Source organism: Ranitomeya imitator, chromosome 8 (genome assembly GCF_032444005.1).
Source record: "Ranitomeya imitator isolate aRanImi1 chromosome 8, aRanImi1.pri, whole genome shotgun sequence".
Taxonomy (NCBI): domain Eukaryota; kingdom Metazoa; phylum Chordata; class Amphibia; order Anura; family Dendrobatidae; genus Ranitomeya; species Ranitomeya imitator.
This window is the reverse complement of record NC_091289.1, coordinates 106,279,617-106,298,994: the sequence shown is the minus strand read 5'-3', so window position 1 is coordinate 106,298,994 and position 19,378 is coordinate 106,279,617. Positions and strand designations below refer to the sequence as shown.

Genomic DNA, 19,378 nt, shown 5'->3' with positions numbered 1-19,378 from the left:
GAGCCGCAAGCAGCGCTGGAACCGGGAAAGGTGAGTATACTTACCGTCCCTCCTGGCGGTCCCTGACTCTCCGGTGGAGATGGCGGTATGCGTTCAGTGCTTACGCATACCGCGATCTCCCGGGAGCGTCGCTCTGTGAGGCCCAGACTGCGCCGGCGCTTGCGCTTGCGCAGTCTATAGAGGCTTCGGACAGAGTGACGCTCCCAGCGTTATATTATAGATATATATATATATATGGGGCTGCTGCCGGGCTGTATATATCAGAGGCTGTTGCTGTGCTGGCTGCATATAGAATAGAAGTTGAGGAGCTGTATAAAGTGTATACATAGTGCTATACTGTAAACAGGTCCACACTATATACAGTGCCTTATGAACGTATTCGGCCCCCTGAAACTTTTCAACCTTTTCCCACATATGGTGCTTCAAACATTCAAGATACTAAATGTAAATTTTTGGTAAAGAATCAACAACAAGTGGAACTCAATTGGGAAGTTGAACGGAATTTATTGGTTATTTTAAATTTTTGTGGAAATTCAAAAACTGAAAAGTGGGACGTGCAATATTATTTGGGTCTTTTAACTTAATACTTTGTTGCGCCACCTTTTGCTGCGATTACAGCTGCAAGTCGCTTGGGGTATGTCTCTATCAGTTTTTTGCATCGAGAGACTGAAATTCTTGCCCATTCTTCCTTGGCAAACAGCTCAAGCTCAGTGAGGTTTGATGGGGATCGTGTGTGAACAGCAGTTTTCAGCTCTTTCCACAGATTCTCGATTGGATTGAGGTCTGGACTTTGACTTGGCCATTCTAACACCTGCATACGTTTACTTGTGAACCATTCCATTGTAGATTTTGCTTTATGTTTGGGATCATTGTCTTGTTGGAAGACAAATCGCCGTCCCAGTCTCAGGTTTTCTGTGGACTTGAACAGGTTTTCTTCAATAATGGTTACTGTATTTGTCTCCATACATGTTCCCATTAATTTTAACCACCTTCCCTGACCCTGCTGAAGAAAAGCAGGCCCAAACCATGATGTTGCCACCACCATGTTTGACAGTGGTGATGGTGTGTTCAGGGTGATGAGCTGTGTTGCCTTTACGCCAAACATATTGTTTGGCATTGTTGCCAAAAAGTTCGATTTTGGATTCATCTGAACAAAACACCTTCTTCCACATGTTTGGTGTGTCTTCCAGGTGGCTTGTTGCAAACTTTAAACGACAGTTTTTATGGATATCTTTGAGAAATGGCTTTCTTCTTGCCACTCTTCCATAAAGGCCAGATTTGTGCAGTGTACGACTGATTGTTGTCCTATGGACAGACTGTCCCACCTCAGCTGTAGATCTCTGCAGTTCATCCAGAGTGATCATGGGCTGCATCTCTGATCAGCCTTTTCCTTGTTTGAGATGAAAGTTTAGAGGGACGGCCGGGTCTTGGTAGATTTGCAGTGGTATGATACTCCTTCCATTTCAATATGATCGCTTGCACAGTGCTGCTTGAGATGTTTAAAGTTTTGGAAATCATTTTGTATCAAAATCCGGCTTTAAACTTCTCCACAACAGTATCACGGACCTGCCTGTTGTGTTCCTTGGTCTTCATGATGCTCTCTGTGCTTCAAACAGAACCCTGAGACTATCACAGAGCAGGTGCATTTATACGGAGACTTGATTACACACAGGTGGATTACATTTATCATCATTAGGCATTTAGGACAACATTGGATCATTCAGAGATCCACAATGAACTTCTGGAGTGAGTTTGCTGCACTAAAAGTAATGGGGCCGAATAATATTGCACACCCCACTTTTCAGTTTTTGTATTTCCTCAAAAATTTAATATAAACAATACATTTCGTTCAACTTTACAATTGTGTGCCACTTCTTGTTGATTCTTCACAAAAAATTAACATTTGGTGTCTTTATGTTTGAAGCCTGATATATGGGATAAGGTTAAAAGTTCCAGGGGGCCGAATACTTTCGCAAGGCACTGTACAACAGAATACACAGACACACTGTAATGCAGGATATAGTGTGGACCTGTATATACAGTATGGTACTGTGTAGGACAGGAGTTGCAAGAAAGATACACAGATAGACAAACACACAGACAGAGATCATACTCGCCCACCGCGACACTGTGAAGACTGAACCACTTCACCTCTGGATCTTCAGTGACTGAAGATCCAGAGTGAAGTCCTGCCGCGCTCCGCAGTAGAGAATCCTCTTCTCGCACCAACATCGTGGCTCTGCCTCCTTCCTAGAAGGTAGCTGAACAAACTCTCATCTGATCTAATTTGAGGGAGCGATCATATAGCTGAATAGGTAGCGCCTAGAAGCTTCTGTTGGGATCGGAGAAGGCTTCCCGCATACCATAAGCTAAGCATTAGGTACACGGACGGTACTAAAGAAGTCTGGCTAGTCAGGTCAGTGGATGCTAACGCAGGTCAGGTGCCATGACTCTGCTGCTCTGCGCCAGCCACTAAGATGTAGGACCGTAGCCAGGTCCCTACAATTTCAATAGTTTCTCTTTGTTAATTGTTCCTTATCATTAGAAATGGTGCACAGCAAAGAGACATGTATTTTATATGTTTTGAGATATTTATCCCTATGTTGGTGAGAGGCCCCTGCTTGATGGGTGGCCCAGGGCCCGGGTTCCTTGGGCCCCCTAAATCCCCCCTAAATCCGGGCCTGATGGGCATGCAAGCATCTTTACTGGGTAATGGAGGAATGAAAGAAGGTAGTCTGGTGTGATAAATCATGCTTTGGCATAATGTGGCGGCCATTAGTCATGATGAGGGGGGCCTTTTTGGAGTATACATTTGGAGGTAGTAACTGCTCCTATAATTGGCTGAGCACTAATTCGTTTTTTTTGATAATTTTAATTATATTATATTTATTACTTTCTCTTTTGTGCCTATTTTCTCTTTTACTGTTCAGTTTCATTCACAATTTGTTATTGTCTGGATACTTCTTTCTAATATAGGTTTCAACATGTATTATGGATTTACCTAAAAACCTTCCCTTTATCCTTTTCCATCCCTACGTTGAACCTGATGGACATGTGTCTTCTTTCTATCATATTACCTGTGTAACTATATGTAACTGTATTGCTATGGATGGACTGTATAAATTACAATCTTCTCCTTTTTGTGTGCTTTGTAGAGCCCCCTCCTGTACTTAAATCATCAAGTAACATTACAGTCATCATTGGAGCAGAGGCTACATTATCTTGTGATGTCATTAGTACAGTTCATTACAATTTAACGTGGTGGAGACAAGCCCATGATCTAAGACTGGTCAATGCTCCAGGGATTCAAGTGTTAAGTGACAACTCTCTTAAGATAATGAGTGCAAACATCAGTGATGCTGGAGAATATGTCTGTTCTGCATCCAATGAAGGTGGAACTACTACAGTTGCATCATATCTTATTGTACAAGGTACTTGTGTTGTGTTCACACACATACTCCCAAACATGAAAAGAACTTACTGCCATTATTGTAATTGTTTAGATTCAAACTCATTACCTGAGTGCTGCAAAGTAACAGTGCCCACACCTGCCACCAAACTAAATGGGCTGAGCTGCAGTACCAGACACAAACCCCAAACAATCAGGGCACTGTTTCAGGAAAAAGAACAAACCCTTTTATAATCCCAGACAAGCCCATAACAGTATTTATATGAAATCATTCAATTCACAGTCCTCCCATTGTTTTCTTTGTAGATCCACCTAAAGTTATTGTTGATCCCAAAAATGTATTATTTACCAAAGGATCTGGTATTAAACTAAAATGCTTCGTAACAGGATATCCTGACCCACAGTTAGTCTGGACTCACAACGACATCTTTGTCAGATTCTCTACAAGGTACGATTGTGGTTTATGAAGGCTGTCGTTTTTAGAGCCATTTTTAGATGTGCAGTAATTGTTTAAACCGCATAACAAGTGCTCTGTCTGTCTTTCTATCCATCTATCTACAGTCAAGGCTGAAAGTATTGGTATTGGGGAGGAACAAACCCATGGATGTTCAGGTTCGTCAGGTTCAACCGAACTTTTGTCAGAAGTTCGGTTTGGGTACCAAAACTCCATGTTTGGCGTACATCAGGTATGAACCCCAAACTTTACAGTTCGGGTTCATGCATCTCAAGTTGGCACCCTTGAAATTGTTCCAGAAAATGAAGTATTTCTCCCATAAAGGTATTGCAATTACACATGTTTTGTTATACACATGTTTATTTCCTTTTGTGGTATCATGAAATCTGAAGCTTACCAAAGGATTTTGTGTCACAATGTAGTGACCGGTGTCAGAAAGCCGAGTCTGCATCTTAGGTCATGAGTCTTCTAGCTGGACAATAACCCCAAACATATTTCATGAAGCATCACAAAATGGATGGAAAAAAGCACTGGGGAGAGTTCTGAAGTGGCCAGCAAGGAGTCCGGATCTAAATCCCATTGAACACTTGTGGAGAGAGCTTAAAATTGCTGTTGAGAGAAGGCGCCCTTCAAACATGAGAGACCTCGAGTATTTTTTAAAAGAATAGTGGTCCAAAATTCCAATTGAAAGGTTAAAGAAGCTTGTTGATGGTTAAAGGAAGAGATTGATTGCCGTTATTTATTCAAAAGAGTGTGCAATCAAAAATTAAGTTGAGGGTACCCACAATTTTTTACGTCCCATTCTTGAGGCTTGTTGTGAAATTATGTCCAATTTGCCTTTTTTTCCTCAGTTATTTTTTTGTGTTATTCCAACACATGCAAAGGAATGTATAACAAAACATGTATAATTGGAATAATTTTCTGGAAGAAATACTTCATTTTCTGGAACAATTTCACGGGTACCAACACTTTTGGCCATGACGGTATCGCTCGATCTACCCACATATTTATTGAACCATCGGTATAACTGTCTATCTATCCAGAGGAGAAATATAAAATGTAGGGTCAGTGTGTAAAACAGTACTTTTACAAAGAAAAACACAGGGAAGGGGAGAGGATTATTCAGCTCACCAAGTGTGGAACTGTAGCTTCCATCATGGTATGCGGTGCATGGGCTCCAGCCCGACAGCTGGGCAATAGACAAAAAGGGAGGGAGTTCCAGCATCCGCCTCGTATAATAGGGCTAAAACATAACTTTTAATAATACATTTTAAAATGGAAAAATCACCGTGAGAGATTAAACATAAGAGGGATGATAGAAAAGCGGGGCGGAATGAAAAACAATAGCAACGCGTTTCGAGCAGACCGTTCTTAGTCCTGAGTAGAACTATTTGGTACTAGTCAATTTGCATCATACAGTATATTATATTTATCATCTTAACTCTTTTACCATTTGTGTTCATATTTACCCTAACAGAAGAACTCCCTTCTATATATTTTTTCAGTAAATGTGTGTACAGTCATGGTTGAAAGTGTTCGTACGCTTGAAACTGCTACAGAAAATGAAGTATTTCTCCCAGAAAATGATTGCAATTACACATGTTTTGTTATACACATGTATAACTGAGAAAAAAAGGCAAATTGAACATAATTTCACAGAAAACCCCAAAAATGAGCTAAACAAATTTGTTGGCACCTTTCCGAAATTGTGGGTAAACAACTTTGTTTCAAGCATGTGATGCTCTTTCAAACTCACCTGTGGCAAGTAACAGGTGTGGGCAATATAAAAATCACACCTGAAACCAGATAAAGAGGGGAGGAGTTTACTCAATCTTTACATTGTGTGTCTGAGTGTGCAAGACTAAGCAAGGAGAACATAAAGAGAAGAGAATTGTCTGAGGACCAAAATTGTTGAACAATATTAACAATCTCAAGTTTACAAGTCCATCTCCAGAGATCTTGATGTTCCTTTGTCTAAGGTGTGCAACTTAATCAAGAAATGTACAACCTGTACACTGTAGCTGATCTCCCTGGATGTGGAATGCAGAGAAAAATGTATGAAAAGTTACAATGCATGATACTCCGGATGGTGGATAAGCAGCCCCAATCAAGTTCCAAAGAAACTCAAGCTGTCTTGCAGGCTCAGGGTGCATCAGTGTCAGCACGTACTATCCATCAACATAAGAATGAAATTAAACACTGTGGCAGGAGGACCTGACACAGACACATAAAAAGCTAGACTGCAGTTCTGGGAAAGCGTCTTCTGGACAGATGAGACCAAAATAGTACTTTTTGATAAAGCACATCATTCTGCTGTTTAACGAAAATGGAATGAGACCTACAAAGAAAGAACACAATATTTATTCAAATATGGTGAAGGTTCAAAGATGTTTTGGGGTTGTTTTGCTACTTCTGGCACTGTCTACCTTGTCAGTGTGCAAGACATCATGAAATCTGAAAATTACCAAAGGATTTTGGGTCACAATGTAGTACCCCATGTCATAAAGCTTTGGGTTTATGTCCTAGGTCATGGGTCATCCAGCAGAACAATGACCCCAAACATACTTAAAGAACCACACTGAAATGGATGGAAACAAACAAAGTGCTGGAGAGTTCTGAGGTGTATGAAGAAAAAGAAGGAATCCAGCTCCGGAATTATAATTGAGAAAACGTATTTCAACATTTTAAAATTAGAAAGCTGCTGACAGATGACAAACAGATTATTGGTAAAGAACAGCCATGAACTGCTGTTCATGGCTGTTCTTTACCAATCATAGGTCTGCAAAAAAAAAAATTGCAAGAGCTGTTTTGGTTATTCCACGTAATCTTTATGTTTTTAAGTGCGCTGAATCCGAAAATGACCTCCATTTTGTCATATGACATCACGTTTTCTGACAATTTAAGTAACTATGTTAAATAAGACAATACCTCAAAATAAATGAAAATAGACTCATAAAATAAATTTTTTTATTACAAATGTTTCATGAAAATCATTATTTAACTGCAATGAGCTCACTAACACACACTAAAATTGATTCTTCTTCCCTGTGAGGCTTCTCTTGGTACATTTACGCTTGTGAGTAGCATCTGGAATGTCTCTCTGAAGCGTCCAACAGTAGTCTGCCATCATTGTAATCCTCCATCTTCCCTGGTATCTTCTTTCCATCTCTTTAATGTCCTGGTGGAATCGTGCACCTTGCTCTTCACTCACAGCTCCCAAATTTTCAGGAAAGTTGTCAAGGTGGGAATGGAGGAAATGCACTTTCAAACTCATCAGGCAACCTAAAGCTTGAAATGCTTTCAGCATTCGTCCGATGATTTTTTTTGTAGTCAGGGTCTTTGTTATTGCCTAAAAATTTCTCTAAGACCTCTTTGAATGCAAACTACCCTTCTTTTTGAGGATGCATCATGGTATTGATAAACTCTTGATCAGCTATAAGCCTTCTAATGTCTGGTCCGACGAACAACCTTCCTTCAATTTTGCCTCCGAGAGGCCTGGAAACTTGGTGACCAAGTATTTGAAGCATTCTCCATCTTTTGGAAGTGATTTTACGAATTGCTTCATCAATCCCAATTTTATGTGGAGAGGTGGTAGAAGAACTTTATGGGGAGGAACCAAAGTTTCTCGGAGGACATTTTTTTTCACCAACTGTAAGCACCCTTGGCTTCCAATTCTTCTTGGTCCAGTGATTTTGTCAGTCTTGACTGTCCCGTAGACACAGAAAACAAGGGTATTTGGTATACCCAGCTTGTTGCCCGAGCAGCATGCACAAGACTTTCAAATCCCTGCACACTTGCCAACCGTGGTCTTCATATTTAAGTTTACAAAGAACTAATTCCAAGTTCTCGCAGGTTTCCTTGAGGTGTACAGAATGACCTACAGGGATGGAAGCATAAAAACCGCCGTTGTGGAGTAAAACTGCTTTGAGACTTCTTTTTGAAGAATCTATAAAAAGACGCCATTGCGCTGAATCATATTGGATTTTGAATTGACCCATCAAACCATCGACATCGATGCAATAAATCAACTTATCTTCCTGGGCAAAGTAAGGAACAAACTCATTTTCACGATGTCTGCACCATGAAAAAAAAAACATTGAGAAACACGTGATGGTGTCTCCGTGGCTTTTCTACATGCATTTGCATATTTCCCATAAGGGATGGGGGCAGTGTTCTGGATCACTGCGTTGAGAAACACGTGATGGTGTCTCCGCGGTGTTGGATGTTTTGATCTCCCCGAGGTCATTCATCCTTATGTTTATGAACCATGAAAAAGACACTCCTGGCAACAATAAATTCTTGCTTTTGAGCCTTGATCCAAGTAACTCAGCGGCATTTTTGGGAAGATTCAAGTCTCTTACCAAATCATTCATCTCCTCCTGGGAAAACAATTTCTTGTATCATTTTCAAAGTCAGAACTTGATTCATCATCTGGTTCAGGCATGACTCCACCTTCATCGGAGCTAGTTATCTCTTCCAAGGTAGCAGGGGCCTTGGGTACTGGTATATCTGTGCCATGGGGGATGGGACGAATTGCTGAGTGAATATTGGGGTATGAAATGGAATGCTTCCATTTTGAATTATACCCTTTCACATCGCATGAACAAAAATAACAATCGTCACTATGGTTCTTTTGCTCTCACCATACCATAGGAATCCCATAACGGAAAGCTTTTTTTCTTACCCTTGAACCAATTTTGGAGGTCCTCAACACACTGTTTGCACACTTTATGAGGCGCCCAAGCTTTATCTTGATCTCCAAGCTTTAAGCTCCTCCTGTACTGTCTGTGTGAGCACAGCGGCCGGAAAGCAGAGCGGTGACGTCACCGCTCTGCTTTCCGGCTGACCGACGCTCACAGCCAGTACAGGAGGAGTGCAGAGCACAGCGCTGGAGGACAGACATCTGTAGGTAAGTATGTAGTGTTTGTTTTTTTTACTTTTAGGATGGTAACCAGGGTAAACATCGGGTTACTAAGTGCGGCCCTGCGCTTAGTTACCCTATGTTTACCCTGGTTACCAGTGAAGACATCGCTGAATCGGTGTCACACACGCCGATTCAGCGATGTCTGCGGGGAGTCCAGCGACCAAATAAAGTTCTGGACTTTCTTCCCCGACCAGCGACAGCACAGCAGGGGCCTGATCGCTGCTGCCTGTCACACTGGACGATATCGCTAGCGAGGACGCTGCAACGTCACGGATCGCTAGCGATATCGTCTAGTGTGACGGTACCTTTAGTCCGAAATAAGCGAAGTATACTTTTTTCACAAAGTTTGTAATATTCAGCTGTTGCTTCAACACTGTATATTCACTACAAATGTAACAAAAACTGTCAGGCGAATTAATACACTTCCGCTGAGCCATAATGCTAATTTTGGGAAACACGGTTGAATATGATGAGCTAACACGAACTGAGATGAAAAAGTGTGAACAGGCGAGAACCAAGATAAAACAATTGAATCAAGCCGGAGCATGTCAGAGCCTCCTCGTTCAGCTTGCAACATGTTGATGCTGGTTTCATTAGCTCACTCTGAAAGTTCTTATCTTTGAAAGTTATATATTTTTTGGCATTGTATATCTTTAATGCATTGATGTGAATTAATTAATAGTAATTTTGACTTTCAAAACCCTAAGATAAAAAAAATACCAAAAATTTAGAAAAATATACTAAATTTGAAGAGAATTTTGCATTTTGTGGCAAATCCTGACATCCAGAATTTTTTTCCATATTTTTTTCGCTTTCAGCACACCAAAATACATGGAAATTAGATGAAAATAATCAAACAGCTTTTTAGTCGCAGACCTGTGTAATCTGTTGGTCATCTGTCAACAGCTTTCTAATTTTAAAATGTTGAAATAAATTTTCTCAGTTGTAATTCCGGAGCTGGATTCCTTCTTTTTCTTCATACACAAGTTTTTAGCATTGGGCAGAGACGCTCTTTCTGTGCTCGGATCTCCCTCGGACCACAAGGAATCTATCTACAAGGGTGAGCTGAAATACCTACTTTTTTACAGTTCTGAGGTGCCCAGCAAGGAGTCTGGATCTAAATCCCATTGAAAACCTGTGGAAAAATCTTTAAAATTGCTGTTGGGAGAAGGCACCCTTCAAATATGAGTGATCTGAAGCAGTTTTCAAAAGACAAGTGGGCCAAAATTCCATTTGAGAGGTGTAAGAAGCTTGTTGATATAGGAAGCGATGGATTGCAGCTATTTTTTCCAAAGGGTGACCAAACAAATATTAAGTTGAGGGTGCCATTTTTGGGGGTTTGTGTGAAATTATGTCCTATTAGCCTTTTTTTCTATGTTTTTTTGTGTTATTTCAGTGCAGACAGAGTAAATAAACATGTCTGTAGCAAAAAAATTGTAATTGCAATAAATTTATGAGAGAAATATTTCATTCTCTGGAACATCTTCAGGGGTGTGTCAACACTTTTGGCCATGACTGTATGTGCATGTAATGAAGTGTCAGTGTATCAATATAATCACCTACTGCTGCTCTCTCCGGTGTCCAGTGCTGTTGTGCTCCGCTTCTCAGCGATGTCACCCATCTGCAGACTTTCCGGGTTACACTGCGCTGTGCGTGACTCGGAAGTGGCTTTTACAATTTAAGACTATAGAGTGTCAGAATGATGCTTCATAAGCTTAAATTGTAAAAGAGACTTAAATATAGAGTGAGCTGGATAATCTGAAATGCGGTGATGTCACTAAGAAGAGGAGAGGAATGGCGCTGCATACTGGAAAAGACATAGTTAGGCAAGCACTGTATATTAATACACTCACACTACAGTACATACACGTATACACATTTACTAAAAAATACAAAAAATAGAGATGGGAATGTTTCTTTAAAAGATTGTCTACTTTATTTTAACAAATGGGTGGAAATATGATTTTGTAGCACTTACTAATATATGTGTTTGTTAGAACATCCTAGCTCATAGACTGCACGGCATTGCTATTCTCAAAATGATAGTCAATAAAGCGGCATGGCTAAGTGATCACATCTGTCCATCAGCCTCCTCCATTTGAAAACTATCTTTCAGATGGAGGAGACCGATAGAAAAGTCTGACATGTAACCATACCACTCCTTCAGCTACATTTCTTTATAGGAAAGTCTGTGAAGAAAGCTGCTCTAAAAAAATCTTACCTCCAACACATTTGTAAAAATAAACTTGTGGCCAACTCCTTTAAAGTTTCTTCAATTGTTTTAAGTTTGTTGTGACTATTTGTAATGATGACAATTCAATACAATCTTGCATCATCCAATAAAAAGATGTATAAATTACATATACAGCTGGTGAAAAAAGTATTGCAAACGTTACCAATTTTCTAAGTAAATATAATTCTAAAGGTGCTATTGACATGAAATTCTCACCAGATGTTGGTAACAACCCATCCAATCCACACAGGCTAAGAAATCAAACTATAGATGTCCATAAATTAAGTTGTGTAATAATGAGAAATGGAAAAAGTATTGAATACGTTTATTGAAATGTATTCAATACTTTGCACAAAAGCCTTTATTAGTAATAACAGTTTCAAGATGTCTCCTGTATGGAGAAACTAGTCTCAGGTCAGGTGATTGGCTGGCCCATTCTAGCAGTTTTATTTTTTTTCTTCGAAACCAAGTGAGGGTTTCCTTGGCTGTGTGTTTGGGATCATTGTCTTACTGAAATGTTCAACCTCATCTCATCTTCATCATCCTGATAGATGGCAGCAGATTTTTATCAAGAATGTCTCGGTACATTTGTCCATTCATTCTTCCCTCAACTGTTTGAAGTTTGCCAGTGCCTTATGCTGAAAAACAGCTGCACATAATGGTATTCCCACCTACAAACATCACAGTTGGTATGTTATTTTTTGGGCGATATGCAGTGCAATTTGTACATGCTGATTAGTTTAGAAATTATTTTTTAACCAATGCCATCAGTATGTTTGGCAACAATAAGGTTGCAAAGGTCTTGAAACACCTTCATGGTTGTACCCATAATGAGATGTCTCTTGTGTAGCACCTTAGCAATAAGACGCCTTTCTATAGGCTAGTAGTTGAACCAGCTGATATTTTCACTAAGTGACAGCATTGCTTTCTAATTACTGATAGATTTCAGCTGGTGTAATTTCCCATGGCTTCATGGCTTTTTTGCACCTCTATTTCATCATCTGTGCAACACATTTTCCATGTGTAATTTCTCATTATTACACAACTTAATTCATGGATATCTAATGATTGATTTCTTTGCCTGAGTGGATTGGATGGGTTGTTACTGACATCTGGTGAGAATTTCATGCCAATAGCACCTTTACAAACATATTTACTTTGAAAATTGATGATGTGTTCAATACGTATTTAACGCTATAGATATAAATATACATATACAGCTCTGCCAAAAATTAAGAGACCACTGCACTTCTGACGTCTCCGAATTTCCAAGCAATAAATTTTACACTTTTTTATAAAAAAAAAACCAGTACTTTCAGACCTCAAATAACGCAAAGAAAACAAGTTCATAATCATTTAGAAACATCAATACTAATGTTTTAACTCAGGAAGAGTTCAGAAATCAATATTTTGTGGAATAACCATGATTTTTAATCACAGCTTTCATGTGTTTTGCTTTCCACCAGTCTTTACACTGCTTCTGGGTGACATTATACCACTCCTGACACTAAAATTTAAGCAGTTCTTTGTTTGATGGTTTGTGACTATCCATCATCCTCTTTTTTACATTCCAGAGGTTTTCAATGGGGTTCAGGTCTGGAGATTGGGCTGCCCATGACAGGGTTCTGATGTGGTGGTCTCTTAATTTTTGCCAGAGCTATATATATATATATATATATATATATATATAGTATGTGTACCGATATGTGCAGGAGCATGTTTATCCAGTTTATTATATTACATTTTATTTTATTCTTTTAACTATGGGAACCTATGTGTAATTGTTGGCTGATATATTACACACAGATATTATCCATCACAGCAATCCAGTATTTCAGTACAATTTTGCGCTATTTGCTAAATAGTGTATGGTCACATATATATATATTTTTTAACACAAGGAGCCTAAGGTGATGGGGTGATGGATGGCATAAAGCTGGGCATCTGTCAAATACATAAATTTTTTTCATGTTAGATTAACAGCTCCAACTATACATGTGTCCTTGCTAACGGAAATTAATACATGTAAAAGATATCATATGTATTTAATAATCACTAAAAAAATTAAATTTCTAATTAAAAACACATTCCCAACAGCTTAATAAATTAATTCCAATACAGGTGTAGACATGGCAAACATTGTGGAGAAATTGTTTCCAATGTCTGATTTTGGCAGTCTAGCTACTGGGCACGCTACACATTTTCATTGGCTCCTTCAAATTTTATACACAAAGTTCCATTCTTAAACTTTTATTGTCACTCCTCTGAATGATGCTGTAGAGGATTTCCTGTCACGGTGTTTGGTTAAGGGTGTGTAAAAGCAAAAAAGGCCCAATAACCTTCAGTTCCATTATTGTAAGCATGAGTAGGTTTGGGCACTGATTCTCATGATTACATTACTGAATTTGTTATCAATGTTTGTCACTAAAATTCTTCAAAAAGAATGCCTCCACTTTATATATTGTTTTATTATTATATTGCATTTTCTTTTACTGCAACCTTTTATTTCATTATGGCAGATACATATTAACACAGGATGGGACATTTTTTATAAAAAATGCAATGGAGAAAGACTCTGGAGTTTATACATGTCTAGCAGCAAATGCTGCTGGAACTGACAGGCAGTCATCGGTTCTTGTCTACATTGGTACGTATGAAGGGTGCAGGGAAATGCATTTGTTGCAATGACACATAAAATAAACTGATTATTAAAATATACAGTAATATGTGACTGGTCAACACAATTTGGCTGAGGTCAGAATCAGAAACTGTAAAGTTTGATTAGATGCTGTATTTGGGCTACGCAATAGTTGCATACAGTGTAAGAAACTAGTCACACAATTTCTGCTGATTGTTGCTATACCCCATATGTGCTTATGCAGGACTGTGTAGCAAAACAGTGAGATGGGAGGGAAGGAGCCATATTTGACTTTTGGATAACTAATTATCGTACAGTAGTCTATGGACTTCATATACAGAATCACTAAGTGCCAAAGGAGCAGAATTCCCCCTCAAGTGACCCCATTTCAGAAATTACACCCTGCTGGGAATTTATCTACAGGTGTTGTGACTATTCTGACTCCATGGGTGTTTTCCAGAAACAGGCAGCAGTGGAAGTTGTTGAGTGAAAATTGCAAATCTGCCATTGTAATGCCTCTGCATCGCAGTACCTAGTACACTGTAGTGCCAGTATATTGTAGTGCCCAGTACATTGTGCCCTGTTCATGCTTCTGGATACATGCACCCCGTAAAGTAATTGGGCTCTCATCGCTACAAAAATGCCAAACATGTGGATGCTAAATATGGTTTAGGGACACTGGAGTGTTCAGAAGGGAAAGGGGCATTAGGATTTGGGAGTGCAAAATTTGCTGTATTTCTTTGGGGAGCAAGGAGAAATAGCCCTTTTCAAGAGCCTTTTTTGCTACCAGTAATGTGGAAACCCCCTATATTTCCATTGACAGATAACAGACCTGAGTGGGGACTTGCTTTTTTGTCTGCTGAGTTGAAGCTTTTATTGGAAACATTTTACATAACATTTTGCATCACATTGATCCTGTGTTCTGGGTTAGCAATTACATCAGGGTTTCCATCAAAATCTTCGAATGACGTGATTGGGATGAACACCCCCGACAGGTCCATTCACTATGATTATTATTATTATTTATGATTATTATTTATTATTATTATTTATTTATATAGCACCATTAATTCCATGGTGCTGTACATGAGAAGGGGTTACATACAACTTACAGATATCACTTACAGTAAACAAAACTAACAATGACAGACTGATACAGAGGGACGAGGACCCTGCCCTTGCGGGCTTACATTCTCTATAATGAAGGAACAGAGTTACTCTGGAGTCCATCTGACCTCTGTTCAGTGGTGTTCTTCTTTTCAGAGGTGCAAAAAACTGTGGCAGAACACACTTTTGTGCATTCTTAAAAAGACAGAAACCCCAAGATCATAGGCCAGGCAGAATCCACAGTGTCTCCATCTGCCTCATTATCATTAATCTTCTGTCAAGGTTTCAGCCTGAATCACATATTTCAGAGATTTACGGTAAATGGAAACCCGATGTAAGCACTCTCTATAGGGCGCAAGATAAATGAGAGCCGAGCCATCTTTCGGAGGCAGAATGAACAAACCAACAGCAGTTGAAGGATTGCTTTTATTTTTTTTACACCATTCCTCATGTGGTATAAGTATATAACTTTATATTTTGGGTTGGTGTGAATATAGCGATACCACGTTTATATATTGTTAGGGGTCAAGTTCCCACCTCTGCCCAGGGGGAGACTCGAACCATCTCCGCTGCAGTCTCCCATTCTTCTCCAGCCGCAGTGGAGCCTGCTCAGCAGAGACGTCAGTCTCAGCGTCTGGCTCAGGCTGATACTGTGCGGATGGTTACTGCTGCCTTTCTAGGCACAGCTATTGTAGCCAGTACTGGTCAGCGGTGAGCAGACGTCTCTGGGAATAAGTCCTGTTTTTCCCCTTCTGAACATGCCCAAGGTAAGACCTCTCATTGGAGGTCAGGGGTCACATGCTCAGGTACTGCAGCAGCTCCCATTGGTCCTCTAGGAAGGTCCTGAAGTTGCTCAGGTACTGTGGCAGCTCCCATTGGTCCTCTAGGAAGGTCCTGAAGTTGCTACAGCTATAAAAGGTGTGCATGGCTGCACGGCCATGCGCTAGTATCAGCTTATGTCATGAGCTTTTGCTATTCAGTGGTTTTGTCTGTTTGTGGTCAGAGTCCGGCTGAAATAAGACACTAGAATACTGGCACCTCCGGTGAGGAGTTTTGTGTGGTAAATTCAGGGCTGGCGTAAAGCCATTAGAATTCTGGCTCCACCGGAGAGGAGGTGTTCATGTGCTTGCTACTCCCTGACCACTGATCACTTTTCCTCTGTTAGGCAGCTCTGTTCCCCAGTGACGCTAACAGGGCACAGCGTTTTCCCTTCTGTGCGACTCTGAGAAGTAACAGAGTTCGCTTATACCGCCATATTGTGCCACAATTTGCTAGCAGCAGGTTTGTCTCCTGCACGGTGAACCCCGGGCTGTGAACGCACCAATAATTATATCTAAATATACTCGGTGCGTTCCGCCAGCTCTAACATAATCCTAGCACCAGGGTCTTGCTAGCAATGGTGGACAAACAGCAATCTTTGCGGTGCATCCAGCAGCTGGAGGGCAGGTTGGCGGCTCTCTAGCGTACAACCTCAGCTGTGGATGTTACCGCAGTTGATGTTCAGGCTGCTACCGTGGCTGCAGCAACTTTGCCCACTGCCACCTCTGTTCCGACTCTATCTCGCCTCCTGTTGCCAGAAAAATTTTCTGGTGATGGCAAATCTTGTAGGGGTTTCGTGAGCCAGTGCTCTATACACCTCGAGCTCCTGGCTGCATGTTTCCCTACAGAGCGGGCAAAGGTGGGATTCATTATGTCTCTCCTGTCGGACAGGACGTTGGAGTGGGCCACGACGCTGTGGGAGCGTGGCGATTATGTGGTGCAGAGTGCTTCTCTGTTCCTGAGCGATCCGAAACAGGTTTTCTTAGGACCTCGAGTCACCCATGATATGGCGCTCCAACTGTTGGCATTGACTCAGGAATCGTCCTTGGTCAGCCATTTTGCCGTCCACTTCCGCACCTTAGCATCTGAGCTGGAGTGGTTGGATAAAGCCCTCATTCCTATATTTTGGAGGGGGCTGGCTGACCATGCTAAGGACGCTCTGGCCACTAGGGAGATTCCCGCCACACTGGAGGAGCTAATAGCTGCGTCTATTCGTATTAACCTCCTTTTTAATGAGCAGAGGTTAGAGCGAGCCCATTGTAAGCAGAGGTTTCGGCTGACTCCCACCTTCGCCAAACCTTTGGAATCTCCGGTCCATTAGAATTCTGGCTCCACCGGAGAGGAGGTGTTTGGGTGCTTGCTACTCCCTGACCACTGATTGCTTTTGCTCTGTTAGGCAGCTGTGTTCCCCTGTGATGCTAACAAGGCACAGCGTTTTCCCTTCTGTGCAACTCTGAGAAGTAACAGAGTTTGCTTATACCGCCATATTGTGCCTCCATTTCCTAGCAGCAGGTTCGCCTCCTGCACGGTGGACCCCGGGCTACGAACGCACCAATAATTATATCTAAATATACTCTGTACGTTCCGCCAGCCCTAACATATATACCATATATACTCGAGTATAAGCCGACCCGAGTATAAGCCGACCCCCTAATTTTGCCACAAAAAACTGGGAAAACTTATTGACTCGAGTATAAGCCTAGGGTGGAAATGCAGCAGCTACCGGTGAATTTCAAAAATAAAAATAGATCATTCTGGCCCCATAGCTGTGCCATATAGTGCTCTGCACCGTTCATTATTGCCCCATAGCTGTGCCATATAGTGCTCTGCACCGTTCATATTTCCCCATAGCTGTGCCATATAGTGCTCTGCACCGTTCATATTTCCCCATAGCTGTGCCATATAGTGCTCTGCACCATTCATATTTCCCCATAGATGCTCCACATATATCTGTGCCATTGCTGCTGCTGCTGCAATATAAAAAGAAAAGCCATACTCACCTCTCTTGCTTGCAGCTCCCAGCGTCCGGTCCTGGCGTCTCTCCGCTCTGACTGATCAGGCAGAGGGCGCCGCGCACACTATATGCGTCATCGCGCCCTCTGACCTGCACAGTCAGTGCAGATAGACGCCGGGAAGATGGAGCGACGCCCGGCGGCTGGAACGGGGACAGGTAAATATGCGATACTTACCTGCTCCCAGCGTCCCGCTCCTTCTCCCGCACAGCTGTCTTCGGTGCCGCAGCTTCTTCCTCTATCAGCGGTCACCGGCACCGCTGATTAGAGAAATGAATAGGCGGCTCCACCCCTATGGGAGGTGGTGCCGCTTATTCATTTCTCTAATGAGCGGTCCCACGTGACCGCTGAACAGTGGAAGAACTGCAGCACCGAAGACTGGGGGATGGCAGGGGGAGCGCCAGGATTGCTGGAAGCAGGTAAGTATACCTCAGCGCCCCTCACCCGCTGACCTGCCACCCACCTTGACTCGAGTATAAGCCGAGAGGGGCACTTTCAGCCCAAAAATTTGGGCTGAAAATCTCGGCTTATACTCGAGTATATACGGTAATATTTATTTATGTTTGGTTACTGTAACACACTATAAAACTTTTTTTTTCCAGTGTGTTATAGTAGCTAAACATAAAAAAATATAATTGTGGTATCGTTGTAAATAAAATGTTTTTGCATTGCCATACTTTGAGAGATATAATCTTTCTATATTTCTGCTTCACGTTTCTATTGGTACCATTTTTTACTGCATAATATTTTTTTACTTAATTGTATTATGATTTTTGAGAGGCAGAATGAACAAAAGCCAACAATACAGGAATTGGTTTTTTTATGTCATTCACAGTGTCATAAAGCAGCTTTATACTTCAAGGTCAATACGATTATAGCGATCGCACATTTATATAATTTTTTAATATTTTGCAGTTTTTACACAATAAAAATAATTTAATAAATAAAATAATTGTTTTTACAAATCAGTATTCTGAGAGCTATAGCTTATTTATTTTTTAGACTGACGGAGTTGTATGGTGGCCTGATTTTTGCAGGACAAGATGATATTTTCAAATATTTGTTTACATTGAACTTTTTGATCACGTTGTACTCTACTTTTTTTTGGTTGTATCATGACAAAGCATAGTTTTTTTCCTCATTTTTTTTTCTTTATGGTGTTCTCAGAACTGGTTAATTAGTTTATAGGTTGGGTCGTTCCGGATGTGGCTATACCAAATATGTGTACTTTATTTCTTTACTTTTGTTTTTACATTAACCCCCTTAATGACCAATGAGAGACATATCACATAATGAGCAGAATTTGTGAAGGAATGTCAGTGTTGGAGGATCATCATTATTCTCATTTCCACATGGATACACTAGAAGCATTGGAATGAAACTGAAAGAGAGATAACAAAGATTAGATATTAGAAAAAAAACTTTTTGACAGTGAAGGTGATCAATGAGTGGAACAGGCTGCCACGAGAAGTGGCGAGTTCTCCTTCAATGGAAGTCTTCAGAGGCTGGACAGACATCTGTCTGAGATGATTTAGTGAATCCCGCATTGAGCAGGGGGTTGTACACGATGACCCTGGAAGTCCCTTCCAACTCTAACATTCTTTGATTTTACGATTCTATGACATAATCGTACCGATGAGGAGAATCATTGGCAAGTTTTTTGTATATCACACAATGTATATTGTAAATACAACTTAAATAAACAATGGAATAATTGATTTTTTTTTTGCATTTTCACCACACTTGTTTTTTTTTCCTTTACACTATTTGGTAAAATGAACG

The 19,378-nt window shown here is 40.7% G+C and overlaps 1 protein-coding gene across 1 annotated transcript in view; it reads left to right on the top strand.

The window, feature by feature from the left end:
* The window catches only part of HMCN1 (hemicentin 1), a 733,390-nt gene that overhangs the window by 158,447 nt on the left and 555,565 nt on the right, over positions 1–19,378 (top strand). Inside the window, exons 11-13 of the mRNA XM_069737257.1 lie at positions 3,156–3,431; positions 3,716–3,857; positions 13,540–13,667. Coding sequence (XP_069593358.1) covers positions 3,156–3,431; positions 3,716–3,857; positions 13,540–13,667 — 546 coding nt within the window. The remainder of the gene's footprint in view (positions 1–3,155; positions 3,432–3,715; positions 3,858–13,539; positions 13,668–19,378) is intronic.